Source organism: Agrilus planipennis, unplaced genomic scaffold, assembly GCF_000699045.2.
Source record: "Agrilus planipennis isolate EAB-ADULT unplaced genomic scaffold, Apla_2.0 scaffold10, whole genome shotgun sequence".
Lineage (NCBI taxonomy): Eukaryota > Metazoa > Arthropoda > Insecta > Coleoptera > Buprestidae > Agrilus > Agrilus planipennis.
Genome location: NW_020442465.1, coordinates 2,414,307 through 2,430,092, shown reverse-complemented (window position 1 = coordinate 2,430,092; position 15,786 = coordinate 2,414,307). Strand labels below are relative to the sequence as shown.

Here is a 15,786-nt window from a genome sequence, read left to right as displayed (position 1 = left end):
CCGTAACTTTTTATGGGGGTGAGACCGCTGCAAATTTTTTATGGGGTTTCACTCAGGTGACCACCCTCTTTCGATTCCTCCCCCCTCCGAAGGGGGTGGGGGCCATCATCTAGACCTTTACCCAGTTTCCATACAGTAATTAAGAAAAGATACAATTTATTTACCACACGTGTACCATTGTTCATAAATAATGGAATGTTCCTCGTATAAAAATAAACAACTGCTGCAACGAGCATGTGCACCTGAACGCATGCTGAATTGTTTCTGGTCAAAGTCTGGTCACTTGATTGGGCGTAATTGAATAAACAGATCGAGTGGTGTTCCGAGAAATTACAAATTACTACTGTTTTTCTTCTCTGATATCGAATGTCGTAAGTTTATAAAATCACGGAGACTTAACAACGTCATGTCGTGATGGTTCATGTAGTATGCGAAATGTATTATCATCGACGTTAATTACACATGTTTGTTGATAATAACGAGTGCGGCAATTACTCAGCCATTTTTATTGTTCGTTCATTTTTGAATGGATACGAATAACAATATGTTGTAGGATGTTTACGTTTAAAGTAAGTTGTGTACAATAGGGAACCAAACACACAAAGAACGACATCATTTTTTTGAAAAATGCGATGTGTTAAATTTATCTTCAGTCATCTTTTCATATAAATAATAAAGTAATATACATACAAACATAAGTCCAATAAATACAATTTAAAGTTTTTGAGGAAATGCTACGCTTTATTCAAATTATTTTGAGAATTCCGTTAGTTCATTCTCCTCTCCCGACTTAACGTCTCCTATATCAACCAGCACTTTTAGCCTTTAACGATGTTTGGGAGGTATGTCAAAATGCTACGAGACAAATAAAAATTTGGAAGAACGTTCCTCATTCACTTCTAAAACTACTGTAAAAATTACAAATCGATTCACTGAACCGTTAAAACGTTATTGAAATTTTAAAAAATTGTAATTTTACACGTCATTTTATGGAGATTCGTTAACCGAACAGATTAAATTNAAAATGGAAGCGGTACTGACAGATCAGTACTGTATGAAAATAAATAAAAGTAAAACTAAAATACTGATATGCAAGGGAAGAAAAAGTAGGGAAAGAGCGAATATAAAGATAGGAGACGAAAAATTAGAAGAAGTGGCTGATTTTAGGTATCTAGGAAGTCAGATAAGTCAGGACGGAAGGAGTAGTAGGGATATAAAGCAGAGGATGATATCACAGGGCCGAGTCGCCTTCAATAAAAAGAAGTCCTTTCTATGCTCGTGAGACTAAATTTATAAATTCGAAAAAGGTTGTTAAAGGTGGAGCGCGGCGCTGTACGGGTTCGAAACATGGACGGTGGGCGCTTCAGATGAGAAAAAGTTAGAAGCGTTCGAAATGTGGTGTTATAGGCGAATGATGAGGATACTGTGAATAGAGAACGTTAGAAATGAAGAGATAATAAAAAAAATAGGAGAACAGAGGACATGGAAACCAATAAGAAATAGGCGAGATAGGTTGGTAGGACACCTTATCAGGCATGAAGGTCTAGTCAGACATATTAGAGGCAGAAACGGGAGTTAGAAGGGGTAGAGGTAGACCTAGATTTGATTACTGTTCGCAAATAGTTAAGGATGTGAGCTATTCTAGTTCTAGTTAGGGAAATGCGAAGATTAGCTCAGGATAGGAACGAGTGGAGGTACGTGTCCAACCAGTCTTAGGACTGACGACCTTATGATGATGATGAAGTTATTGTTATCTTACGTTTCGTCATTTTTATCGTAATATTCCACTGGGAAAAGTAATCACGTTCCCCCGCAACGAGCAGCCTCTGTACGGTCATTAGCGCTAGTTAACAAAACTGAGAGAGATATCGTTCCGCTGGCGGTTGCTGGGGCTTCGCTTCGCTTAAATAGGAATAGGTATTGTGGGTTATCGCTATCGGTTGCCTTGCCTTGAAAACCGCCGCTATAACCGAGACCCGCTCGACACTCATTCAAGTTAAACGTACCGTGCAATACACATAGCCGCTAAATACTACTGTATTGTCGTTATTTATTTAGTTCGGCATACATAACTATATAGACATATAATTAGTGTACATAGGTAGGACATTTCCGCACTTTTCGATCACGTGGCAAGCACGCCGTTTGTTCATTTCGTAAATACAACCAACTACATAGTAGTAAAGTAATAATAAAAACGTTCGCCAATTTCTCAGCCGAACCAATCTGAAAATGTCCGTCCGTGCAACAAACGCTCGAAACTCTCTGCAACAGTCAACGACAACGAGTTAATATTTTCGGTCAATAAGTTAAAACGCCGGTCGGCCGATCCAATCGTATTTGCGCGGGATTTTTCTTTTATATAAGTACGTTTCGGCCTCCTGTGGATACTACATATATATTTTAGTAGTCGACCGACGCCGACCGTAAGACACGTGTGCGTGTGTGTTTGTGGTAACCTCAAAAAATTTATTTCGGAGCTGTCGTCGGAACGATCAATGAACGGCAACACAAACCACGTTGTTGAACCAGCAGAGGGACGAAGTACACGAAACGGTTACATTGCCGTTTTTCAACCAGGCATCGACGATCAGCCGAATACTGAGAAGAGGAAGGGTAAGTCTCCTTTGACGTCGTCAACCCCTTCGATTAATACGACACTCCGCAAAAGCGAGCCGGAGCTATTTTAAACCTCACGACTGGTCAAATTAAAAATATCGTGGATGCGTCTATTTCGCCGTTACTAGTACGATTTTGCTTTCTTTTGATGCCTGGCTAATTATTAATTTAATTATTCGTCGTTTATGCAGTACATATATGTAGGTGTCATTAGTGTAATCAACAATCAAATGTATATCTGAGCTCGAATTAATAGGAATGGGAGCTGACAATGTATACCGAATCGCTTACGAGCTTACCTCATCCGAGTATCACGTGTCAGTTTGCCGCCAATATTTTATAGCTAAAGCTTGATTTTCACTATCGTCGAGTAGACGGCAGGCAGCCGCCCGACAGATGTCCGTCACAATATTCGTGTGTCACAGGTAGCCCACGGCTAGCCAACGCTTGTCGGTGACCGATATTGCAGAAGAGAGAGAGTAGGGACTTTGACGTGACGATACCAGCAGTTGCTGATAATAAAAGTACATTCAATTCAACAGAGGGAGGGTATTTTATTACGTAAAATGGATGTGCGAAAAATTAATTGTTTTAGTCGTGATCACTTATTCCATTTAAATCAAAAAAATTATAGCAATAGGAATGTAAAAGAATTCCATTTTCCTTGTTTCGTTTTTCTTTTTCATTTTCTTATCATCTTCAAGTAAATGAGCAATAATTGCTAAATCAATAAGCGAATAATTTTTAAACATCGCGACAAAAACATGCTAATAAGTCCAAAATTTGTCAAAAGACTGACAGTCAGCTGCTGTATAATGAATGTGAAGACAACATAAAACTGGCGACTAATTAGTGGTTGGGTCCCGCATTCCAGACGCATGGTGAGAAAATCAGCCTTAATGCGTACAAAGGGGATGGAAAATCATATTAATATGAACCTACGCTTTTTCTCTTATAATTAATTTGTAGTTATGTCACCGGAAATGTATGAAATCTAGGAATTGTATACAATTTCGAGGCTATTTAGGAAATGTATAAAACATTGTATTAAGATTTTTAATACACACATATCCTGGGAAATGTATACATTTCCTAGGAATTGTATGAAATTTCGATATTGTATGAGGAAATTCATAAAATTAATGCTTTTTGTGAATAAAATGAATACAACATGTTTAATAAACTGAGAATAAGGGTTATCTCAGTTATCCCCGCGTATCTCGAATGTAATACATTTCCGACTGCTATTTAGAAAATGTATAGATTTCCTAGGAAATGTGTCTAATATAATTTGTTTCACACATTTCCGGGCGGTTTGGGAAAGTATATACATTTCCTAGGAATTGTACCTATATGACGGATTACACGCATTTCCGTTAACAGTTAACAGTACTACAAGTATATGTGTGCGTACTATGTTATTTTTGTACTTTTTTTAACTTGTCGATAGGTTTCTGAAAGATTTTCGGAAAATTTATTTGGTAGTTTTGACGCACAAAAATTTAATTTTTAAAAATAAATTCTTTATCCTCAAGGTACTCTATCAGTAATAAATGTATGTTATGACGACAAAACGCTACTGAACATAGAAATACATATTTCTTTGTCTACATTTTCTCCTTGTATGTCACACAAGTGAAAATGAAATAAAAAAATGTTTGGTAAATTTGTGGAGTATATTTTTTCAATTACATCTATCTGAAAATATCTACTGCTTCACTGACAACATCCTTAAAATAACCAAAATCTTTTGAACAATGTGCAACACCTCAAAGTACAAAACATCCCTATGCTGGATTCTCTGTTTGGCACTGCTGTATGTACTACTTTAGGCATTAATTTTAACCAACAAAGTTTCTTTTAACTATATAAGCTTCCTATAATTAAAAAACAATAGCACGAAAGGTAGCATTTACCTATTTACAATCGGAAATCAAGCGAATAAGTTTTAAACAGCCCTCATTTTAGTACAAAACTTATTATTACCCATTATGTAAAAGCAATTACATGGAGTTAGTAATGACCTCATTTAGTATTATTACTAGAAATATTATATGCTTGCAGTGTAGTTGATATGCACCAAACATATTTAAAATTTCTTTAAAAAAATATAATTATTTATGTGTCTGGTCTACAAAAAAGTCAAATCGAGTTTTGTGGATTTATGAACTATAAATAAAACGCTAAAACCCAATATTTGTTTTCGCGTTTCGTCAAAGACGATATCCTCAGGTAGAGAACGTACCGCGATTATCTTTGCTTAATTAGTACTTTAAACGTCAAACTTCTCAGGTGCATTTCTTTGCAATAATTGTTTAGTCCCATATCGAATACCCCAGTTAGGGATTTTTAATCAGATTGAAATTTGTCACTGATTTATTATCTACTTGACAACTTGACATGTGTTTCGGGTTTAGCCCATTATCTAGACGTCTAGAGTAATGTTACATTTCAAAATATTGTTTTGATTAATTAATTTATTAAAAGTCGCGTTTTTCAATATACGGGTCGCCGCCGAAAGCAGTTTAAATCTTTAAATGCCATTAAAAAATAACTAGCTTTATATTTTCTATGTTATGTAATTTAAACTTTAATAATTTTAATTTAAAAAAATCAATAATCTAGTAGTTTTAGGTGAGACGCTGGACGCTTGCTGGACATTTTGTGATGCCGGTATAAATATTCTACAATCCAACAAAAGTACAAAAAAAAATTACGTAAAACAGTTAAAATATACCAATAGAGGACTTTTTCAATTTAATTTCCACCTGTTAACAAACAAATTCGTTAATATGAATGTCGCTAGAGTGTAAGATTTGACCTTATTGAAATTTATCTTTTCCTCAATTAGAGTTATGGAATTTCTTGTAATTTGGCTCATTATAGGTACCACCTACTTACAATAAAGCGCACGCTACAAACAAAAATTTGGTTCAATCTAATGGAAATGATTATCTTTACTTAATAACCCAATTGATAACAGTAAATAAGCATTAACTTAAATTAGGAGCATTTTAGAGATTGGTGACGCATCCTACAAAAGTGCATGCATCAACGTCAATATCTTATTAGGGTTTAATTATCTTTATAGTATATTTAATACACGAACAGTTCCAATAAGTACGATCGTAAGAGATAAGCACTAATAAACTGAAATGTTAAAACAAAATCCGATTGCTAATTATGTAATTTAATTGACTAATTGTTAGTATTTTATGGGATAACTACAACTTTAGATCTTTCCGATCCTGTACAATGTACAGTTTTATAATTTGTGTACTTTAACAATGTCATAGATGTCTCAATTAATCTTACAAAATAAATTATTTAGTTTTGGTCCTTCGAGCCGGATAAATAAAACTATGCAATGTATTGCCAACATAAATGCAAAAATAATAAATTCAGAAATTTATTAATTTAATTAATTCATTTGTTAAGTGATGAGACTATTGTTTTATTTCAAGATATTAAAACAGTCAATTGTTTCAAAATATTATCGTAAAAGAATGCAGCGGAAAATAAGTTAAAAAAATCACAAGTTTATTTGCTAGAATATGGATCGAACTCTATCACTTGTGTATACGGTAAACATGAGGTCTAAAATTAGCAGGGACTGTAAGTCCCTCAAAATAACTTCAATAATTTATTACTTATCTGAATAAGTTACTCTACGAGGGTTATAATAAAAGTATTGCGCTGGGAGTCGACTTGACAGGGTTATCGAAATTTGCTGGCCTATTGACGTATGCACACTGTTAATTTGAATTAAAATTGCAAGTTACTGATAACAAAGTAAAATATTTATAAAATTCAGAATTAGTATTTGGTAAATTTTTTGATCTGGTTCAAGTTTAAAGGCAAAAATATTTTCTTAAAATTATTTTAGGAATTGTCGATTATCTCAAATTTAACAAAAACAAAATTCCGTTTGAAAAAATATAATTTTTTTCATTTTTCAGTTGATAAGATTATTGTGGAGAGCTACATAGTAATAGATATTAGAGGGCGCTGGGCTAAATTGAAACGGAGACGTGATTCTTTATCTTCGCAGACCGAGCGGCATGGCCTAGAGGTCTAGACCATTGCTTAGCATTCGGGAGGACGCCGGTTCGATTCCGGGTCTGTCCGTCTGCCTTGGTCCAAGTTTTTCTGTGGTTTCCTTGGATNTCGCGAATTTTTTACAGTGTACGAACGTAAACAATTAATGTTTTATTTTGTTTAATCTAATACATTTGTAACATATTATACATAAATTTTATTTTTCTTCACTCTAAATTTTAATTATGCCAAAACTCATACTCTCCCCAGACAGCTGGCCAATATGAATGCTGACTGAATTATGTAGATAGCTTTATTAATTACGTAATTACTTATCCAGACGTTCTTTTTTTGTTTTTTACTGATTTTGTTAGGTAGGTATCTATGTCTTCCTTTTATAACTTTACTAAACTTTCGACTAAACTTTCGTGACTTTTTCGTAACTTCATGTAGTTCGGTATACAATTAACTAATTGTAGTATTTATTATTTATTACTAGATAATTTGTAAAATAGCTAGACTGTTTGATTAATTCTACCCTAATAATCACTATGTCTACATTAGGTAGATATTTTACGTAATCGCTAGATAGTATTATTAATATGCTGATTAATTACCTTGGCTGTAACAATGCTTATTACTTCAATTAACTCCAACTTAATTATCTTTTTTTTAATTGAAAAACCGTTATCAAACTGTTATTTAAAGTGATATCATAATTTTGTAAATCGCATTTCAGTTAAATTCGGAACAAATGAATTTCTGAAATAATCGACAACTTCTGTTATCTTATTTTATTACATACAAAAAAATAAACACTTATTATCACGGTCGGCGCCTTAAAATGACGTCTGTTTCTATCAAATTGATAAAAAATCAAATTATAAAATTTTCATTTTGAAAAATCGACCAAGACGTTCAATGCACCAGAATGTACTGCTTCTGAATATTGCAACATATTTTAAATTGGGGAATACATAATTTTATCAATTACAAAAGATTTTATTAACTTTGCCACGAATACTCTACAATAATTCATNAAAATATTTTTTTACAAAAGCAATAAAATTATTTATTAATAAGTTAAAATCCAAATAGCATCTGCTGACTGTGGCTATAGCCAGTCATGGGCCTCACACCACTCCAATGAAATGTTTTCTGTATTGATTAGGCACCTTTCTGAAAATTGGGAATATCCCTCAGCAATTTGGAATTAATTTTATGTCATGTTGCAATACAATTTGTATTTTCGTACGTCACTTAACGAAAAACAAATAATATGCGCGATGTGCAACATTATTAACAGTATTTCTGACAGAAAGTAAGGAAATTGTATCCCATCACTCAACAGGTTAGAAATGTTGGTAAATAATTCTACTAAAAGTGTAAAAAGTTATCTTAACAGAATACCATCCAATGTCAAGTAGAACATACCCATGTTCAGGATAATTTTTGATATTTGGCAAAATATGTTTTACAAAATATCTTAGTCAAAATTTTTTCCGAATACAGTAACAGTTTCTTATTCACGGTTTACTTATTCGCGGGTGAAAAAATTGCAACCCAGTTTCTCTATTCGCGGTTAAAAATTTCATTATTTGCGGTTGCAATCTGTAAACAGAAAATGATTCGGTGTGATTTGTTAAGGAGATTGACCGCAATAGACCGCTCGTGCCTAGTGTGAATTTTTCCGAAAACATGGGTTTCTATTCTAAACATTGTAATTTAACGCTGCGAGATAAACATCTAATTTTTTGTATGGTAGCAGACAATGGTTCCAACTAACACGGTACGTTTTTGGTTTTCAATAATATGGTCATTAAAAGCTTTTACAAGTGCTTAATGTTGATGCTTCTTGTAGGACACGTATTTTTATTAGAAATTAAAAATTTTTAAAATGGCCTTCGACAAGCTTTAGGACAAAGCTTTATCTATCTTACTACAAAATTTCAAACCTCTGTTCCAAACATTAAACTCATGATATCTAGAACCGATAATCATGTTTTTACTCAATGGCGCGTGTACTACTGAATCTCCTCAATGTATCGGCATCTTTTGAGTATGTACGATGGTACATATGGCTTTTATAAAAATCTAACTGAGTAGAAAAGGATTCGGTGTTATTTTTCAACGTATCAGCACCTTTAGAATACTATATTGGCTCGTGCCGAGGCACCTTTTATAAAAATGTAACCGAGTGGACTAATTTCAAAATTCAAAACAAGAAAGAATCACTAAATAAAGAGCTTTTACTGTAATGTAAAAAACTTCGTTAACTTGTTATTTGTTTTAATAGAAGAAGGTCCACGAAACTTCCTAAAAATTGTCTTGTAACTGGGATGTAAACATATAGGTACATAATACGTATTTTGCATTACAGTTGCTTAACGAAATTGAATAAGTCCGCCCTGTACATTACACCTACATCTATGTTCGCTTTAATTGTTTACCACTGATATGGAAGAACTGTCTAGAATTTGATGAATCACCTTAGCAATTTTACCACAATAATGCATCTATTTATTTATGTATGTATCTTGCATACTGTGCTTATCAGAGGCACAGGTGTTTGTCAGTATGTGTAACTCTAAACTGCTCATATAACATAGCCTCTACACTTATACTTATAATAAAATAAAAATCTGCTATCTGTGTCTGTACACATATAAACATGTTTGTACAAATGTTATTCTTCCGAGCTTTCAATACTGAAAAGATGGTCGTCAGCAATTACCGCTAATTGTAAGAATTTTATTATCCAGGGTCCAAAAGTCAATTAACAGTTAAGTATTTTAAGGTGTAAATTTACGATTATACCATAAACGGGATTGCATGGTAGTAAATGGCTATCGCTCAATCTAAAAGTTTGTTGTGGACTAAATGCTTTTGTAAAACAATCCGCCTTATTTGTCAGAAAAATATAACGCCTGCGTTTTAAATATTTTTCGAGCAACACCTATCACTCGTTCATATGTTTTAGCCGAAATTGAGTCCGGATTTTTAACTCTAGATTAAACTTCTACACTCATTGATTTAAATTGATAATGAAACTCATCCCTCATACCTAGACATTAATGCAGCCTTAACGTGTAATTATGTTAAATACATGTGTATTTGTTAAGGATTGTGATCTAATGAAAAAAAACTAAATACTAATTATAAAATACATGCATATTTAATTTATTTTTTTATGAAACTCAAGAAACATCGTACTTATACGTAAAATGATGTTAATATACATATTATTAAACAAACTTACGTAAACACAACTTAAGTGCATACAATAAACAATACAATATTTCCAGTATTTTTAGACAAACGTGAAAAAAACTTATTTTCATCTAAAGAACGAATGTTATCCTTTTCTCAAAAAATTGGTCAATTTGACACTGACAGAATAAAGTAAGCGCGTACCAAAAACGTTGGATTTGCGTCTTTCATTTATCTTTTACGAATGAGATACGTATACTTAGGACGTTCAAAATTCACATAGTTCGCAATAAAACTGTCGCCTTTACTTTCTTCTTTTAACTTTAACTTACGTAACTAAATTAGAGCGGTTGCTGTCAGGCGCTTACTTTTACACACGATAGACATTGTAGGGGATATCGTAAACATAGAAAGGAGATGTCAAGTAGGAATTGCAGCGGACACTAATAAAGAAAAAGGAATAACACATTAAAGTGTAATAGAAAGAGATACAGACAAGCAGGATTTGAGCGTGTTGCTAGCATCGGACTTTAAAGAAGGTTCAACATACTCAGGAATTTTAAAAAACCAAAAACGCTTGTTTAAATATATAATTTCAACCAGGTAGTTATAAAGCCGACCCTGACCTCTTGCGTACCTAAGCAACCCCTAGCCGCTGAATCGCTTGCTATTATTCGGTTATCTCTTTTCACTTAGTCTATACTACTTATGAAGCATTTCATAACATAAAAATGGCATATTCAAATGCAGTAAATGACTATAGTCGGATGTGGAAACAAGAAAGAAGATACATTGATTCTCACAGATAATTTATTGCGGACATTGCCAAATTTAATCGTCCCAACCATATACATGATATGTCAAATCCGATTCTAATAATAATAGGGTGAGACTAAACCATAGCTTCATGAGGTGTATAAATAGATAAATAAATAATTAAGGTTAATTAATCCAAATGCCCTTATTTGAAATAAAAAACTATAGTTTAATATTCTGAAATCGGATTTCGCTGGTAACATTTTAGGACAAACCAAGACGTTGTAAGGACAACTTTATTAGATTTCAATGAAAAATATAGTCGTATTAAAAGTGTTATGATTATTAACTGAGATCCATAGAAAAATATAATTCCTACATATACGCAAGGAGAATAAAAATCAAAATTCATTAAGTTCAAAAAGGCCCAACTATTGATGAGTAGATATAAAGTAGCCTGTAAAAAAAATTATTTATTTACGTGTGTGAAATACTCCGCTTATTCTTTTTTTTTTGTTTAGTTTGTTATTAGTGAAGAAAATTAGACTGTTGAAGCTAATCGTATGATAAAGTACCTTAGAAAACTAATTTAAACCAGACCGATAATTACTTACACATTATATTTCCAACTTTTAACAAAAATAACTCCTTCTTCCTGTTTAACGCTAATCACTTAGTTTATAACCTAATTAAACACGTATTTTGTATGTTATTCATTCATTGTTACAAATACAATATGTAACCATAATTAGTTAGATATTTAGGTTGTGACATTACCATAATTTAATCATATATAATAATGTACTAATATCTATGGTCCAAGCGTAGGTAGGTTTGTAATGTAATTTGATGCTGTTATCTCCTCTGATGTTACAACATTCTACAACTAGTTGACCATTTCAACGTTTAATTAAATAGGCGCGTTACTTTATATACGATTATATTGTCACTTTAACAGATTTTCCAATTTAAAATCACGAATTTTAACTTGCCAGACCTGTTTAATAAAGTATTTGGTCATGTCACAGGCACAGACTGTGGTTATGTATATTGTAAATTCTTGATTATGGATTAAAAAAGGTTGAGTTATGATTTACATATACATAGCTGCAAATCCTCTTTTGTACTGCTTCATTTTTGGAAACTGTACAAAAATAAAATAAGTAGTCGCCATAATGCTAGGTTAGAAAGTTTTTCGTTTTTGAAAGTTAGTCGTGTTTGGTACATATAAGAATTTAAAACATCTTAAACCAAGCAGCTTGTTTTACAATCATAACTTGAATCTGCCCTAAAAATCACACCGCAATCTCATCGTCTGAAAAAGGTATAAGTAATTAAACCAATACAATTATTAAAAAAAACATAATTATTTAATTTCTCAGAAATTGTATGAGCGCAACACAATACTGAAACGTGATACATATGTATAATTCCAAGTAGATCAGCAATAATAGTAACAATAAAATTGAGATAAAAATTATTATCCGGCATTTTCCAAGCTCTTATCTATTGAGGAGGCACACCTAATCGTAATAAGACTTGATATTTGTACAGAATACCTACATATGTATGTCTATGTAGATAGGTACGTATTATAAGTTTTCACAAATAGCCTTGTAGTAACAATAAACTAATAAATTGCGACGTAAGAAAACAATAAAATTTAAACAACCGTTAGAGTTTTTCATATTCTTTTTTTTTATAAACGGCAACACCATGAATTATGTATTTGTTACTTTGCAAATGAAAATGCAATATTAAGTGATAATCTGTAGAAATATTGCCACTTTTTAGAGTCTAAAATGCAATATAGGTACATGAAATACTGAGATCAGTATACAGAGTAGTAGAAAAACAAAAACACTAACCAATCAGTCGATACACTTTTGAATTTTGTTATAAATTTGTATAGTTTTGCCATTAAAAACAAGAACAACAGTCCGTGTTTGTAAGTACAATGTTTATATGCATTGGCGGATTTGTCCTAACGCCCAGTAGGCCCGGGCCTAGGGCGGCCAGATATATATAAAGTAAATTCATAAATTATGTATCTAGTCTATAATGATAGGTGCGAGAAAGGGGCGGCACAAGGCCTGGGGCCTAGAGCGACTAGGACTGCAAATCCGCCACTGTTTATATGTTTGTTTAATCGTAACTTCTGTCCTATTGATCTGATTTTACTAAATGAGATGTTAAGTAATTCGTCTCAATTGCGCAGCTTTTTTTATAAAAACATTTGTTTATTTGATTGTGAGTTATGAGCAGTACCTGTACTATATATGTTTGACAAGCAAATCACATATTCAACCACCATAGCTAAAAATTCGTAGATATATGAGTAATTTGTATGAATAAATATGTAGTTTGAAAGAATTAATTTTGTAGTTTATTGGATATCCGATGATTTGCAGCTAGTTTAATATCATACTGGCAAATTACATTTCGGTTCAGTTGATCTAAGACTCTAATCGACATCATATTTTACAGCTGATTTGCAGACGCCAAAAATTATTATTATTCGTACAAAATTATAAAATAGTTAGTTGTAGAAGTGAAACCTATTTCACATTTCTCTACGCATCTTTTGAATTGTATTATTCACATTGAACTTAAACCTGCAGCATTATTTTAATTATTATTAGATAGAACATATACTTGCCAACCGAATGACCGTCTCCTATTCTCCTTGAATTGTTTTTAATCGGTTAAATTGAATAAGACACAATTGATATATATATATATATATAATTTTGCAAGGTTACATTTCATCTAAATCTTATAACCAAATGATCTACAGTTGGGATGCTCTAAATTGGCAAAGTCCACATGAAACTGTCGTATTTATTTTCTTCTTTCAACTTAATAACTAGACTAGAGCGGCTGCTGACAGAACGCCTACTTTTACTCACGACAGACTTTATAGGGAATATCGTAAACATAGAAAAGAGATGTCAGGTAGAAATTGCAGCGGGCACTAAGACAATGGAATAACATTACACCAATTAATGTGCAGTAGAAAGAGATACAGACAAGTAGAATTTTAGGACTTTTCAGGAATTTAGGAAAGCAAAGACAATTGTTTAAAGATATAATTCCAACCAACCGACCCTGCTCTTTAGCGTACCTAAGCAACTTCTAACCGCTGCACCACTTTCTATTATTCAGTTATTTCTTTTCACTTTGTATGTACAACTCATGAAGCATTTCCTAAGTTAACAAGGGCGTGTTTAAAACGAAGCAAATGACTACAGTCCCGAGCGTTACTATTGTGGACATAGCCGATTTTGACCGTTTCAACTATACCTAGGTTTCTATTATTTAGTCTACTGTTTATATTAACTCATGAGATTTGAAATTATGTTTTTCTTTACCAACCTTGCGACTTTTTTGATTCTATTTATCAGAAAAAAAGTACTACTTGATTATAAAATAAAAAAGAAATTATATAGAAAATACTAGCATACTCTTTGAAATTAACTGAAGATTACCCAGTGAATACTCTGAAAAATTTTATTATCTCTTCGTAAACCATAGAAACAACAGTGTCTGCAGATTAAAAACGAACGACTTTTTTTTGCACAAAAGGTCATAACTTGTGAGAAAAAGGACTAAACGATAAAAATTAGTCGTACCTAATCAGTGTTTATAATTTCAGAACGCGTTTTATGTCACGTAAATAGTTTAGCCACTGCGATTCTAAATAACAAAATTACTGGTATGACATTAAAAATTGCAATGTGACAAATTGTGTACTAAAAATACACCTACCAAACATATATGTGTATAAGTATTTGTTCTTAATTGATGTAAACGACAATTTAACGTTTATTAAGATGAACCATAAACGTTTTCGAACAATAAAATCGATGAAAATACAAATAGAAAGTTATTGAATGAAAAAGCATTTAGTCTCTTTTTTAAGGTTAAGAGTAAATCTCACTTTATCTCAAAAGACATACCCTTACGAACAAGGTAGTCCAGATTATATCAGACGATAGACGTTTAAGTTGGTTCATCCTAAACCTATAGTTCTATTTTTATTCTTTTTGGAGTTACACAAATTAAATGAAAAGCTAATGCAAATTAGTCCTTTGAAAGTAAATGAAAATGCAAAATTAAGTCATAATCTATACAAATCTTGACCTCGGTCATGTCAGTTTTGCAGTCAATCTGAACTTTTTGCACTTTTTAATTAGACCAGAAACTTTTAATATAGCTAAATGGCTAATATCAAAAATATTTTAAATGTCACCACATCAAACAACTGCAATTGTAATATTAAACATATGAAATCCTATGACATTGTTAGTTACTTAATAGTGGATTAATAAGCAATATTAATTTGAAATCATTTTTTTGATTTTTTATTTACCCACTACAATATACCTGAAAGTAATGAGGGAAAAGTTGTTGCTGCTGCTGTCAAGATCATTGGTGCGTAAAGCCAAAGTTCCCGGGTTCGATTCCCGGCGGGGGTATGACAGCAGAAGCAATTTTTCCCTCAATAATTTGAGGTAGTTTGTAGTGGGTAAATAAAATATCGAAAAAACTACAATTGTATTGTATTCCCCCTCAAATTATAGTAAAACGTCGACTACCCTTACGTTAAGTGTAGCAGGTTTTTGACAATTAGCTATGCTAATATTTATGGAAACAGCGTCGCTGACATATACTGCACAGTATATCGATAATTAATATGATTTGTAAGCTCGTCTTTTACGTCACATTTTCATTTTCCATAGAAAACTGAGTCTGTAGATCACATGAAGAGCGTACATTGGCACGTACATATAAATCTCCAAAAATAAACTATCGACGAATTATTATTATCCATGTTCGAGATTTCTGCCAAGATTATTACGTTGGCCATTACATGTTAAAATTATGATGAATGAAATGATTGATGTAATTTATGACTATTTTGAAAAATTAAAAATTTACGTAATCACGAATGACGAATTCAGACCAAATAGCTTTGAATAAAATCATCGCGATTTCATGTAGTATGTGCGAGGGCGGTTCAATAAGTACCCGTGTTAGAAATGAAGACACCTTTTTTTTTAAGTTTTTTTTTTATTTTTCAACACAGTCCCTTTTAGAAAGATACACTTCTCCCAACGACCCTGCCATTTTTTTTACCCCTCCAATCCGAAAACATGGGTT

General features: G+C 32.5%; 1 protein-coding gene across 1 annotated transcript in view; it reads left to right on the top strand.

Annotated features, from left to right (window-relative positions):
• Window positions 1–1,840: 1,840 nt before the first annotated feature.
• The window catches only part of LOC108734085 (putative inorganic phosphate cotransporter), a gene marked incomplete in the record, with an annotated part of 39,141 nt that continues 25,195 nt past the window's right edge, over window positions 1,841–15,786 (top strand). Inside the window, 1 exon segment of the mRNA XM_018465485.2 lies at window positions 1,841–2,616. Coding sequence (XP_018320987.1) covers window positions 2,499–2,616 — 118 coding nt within the window.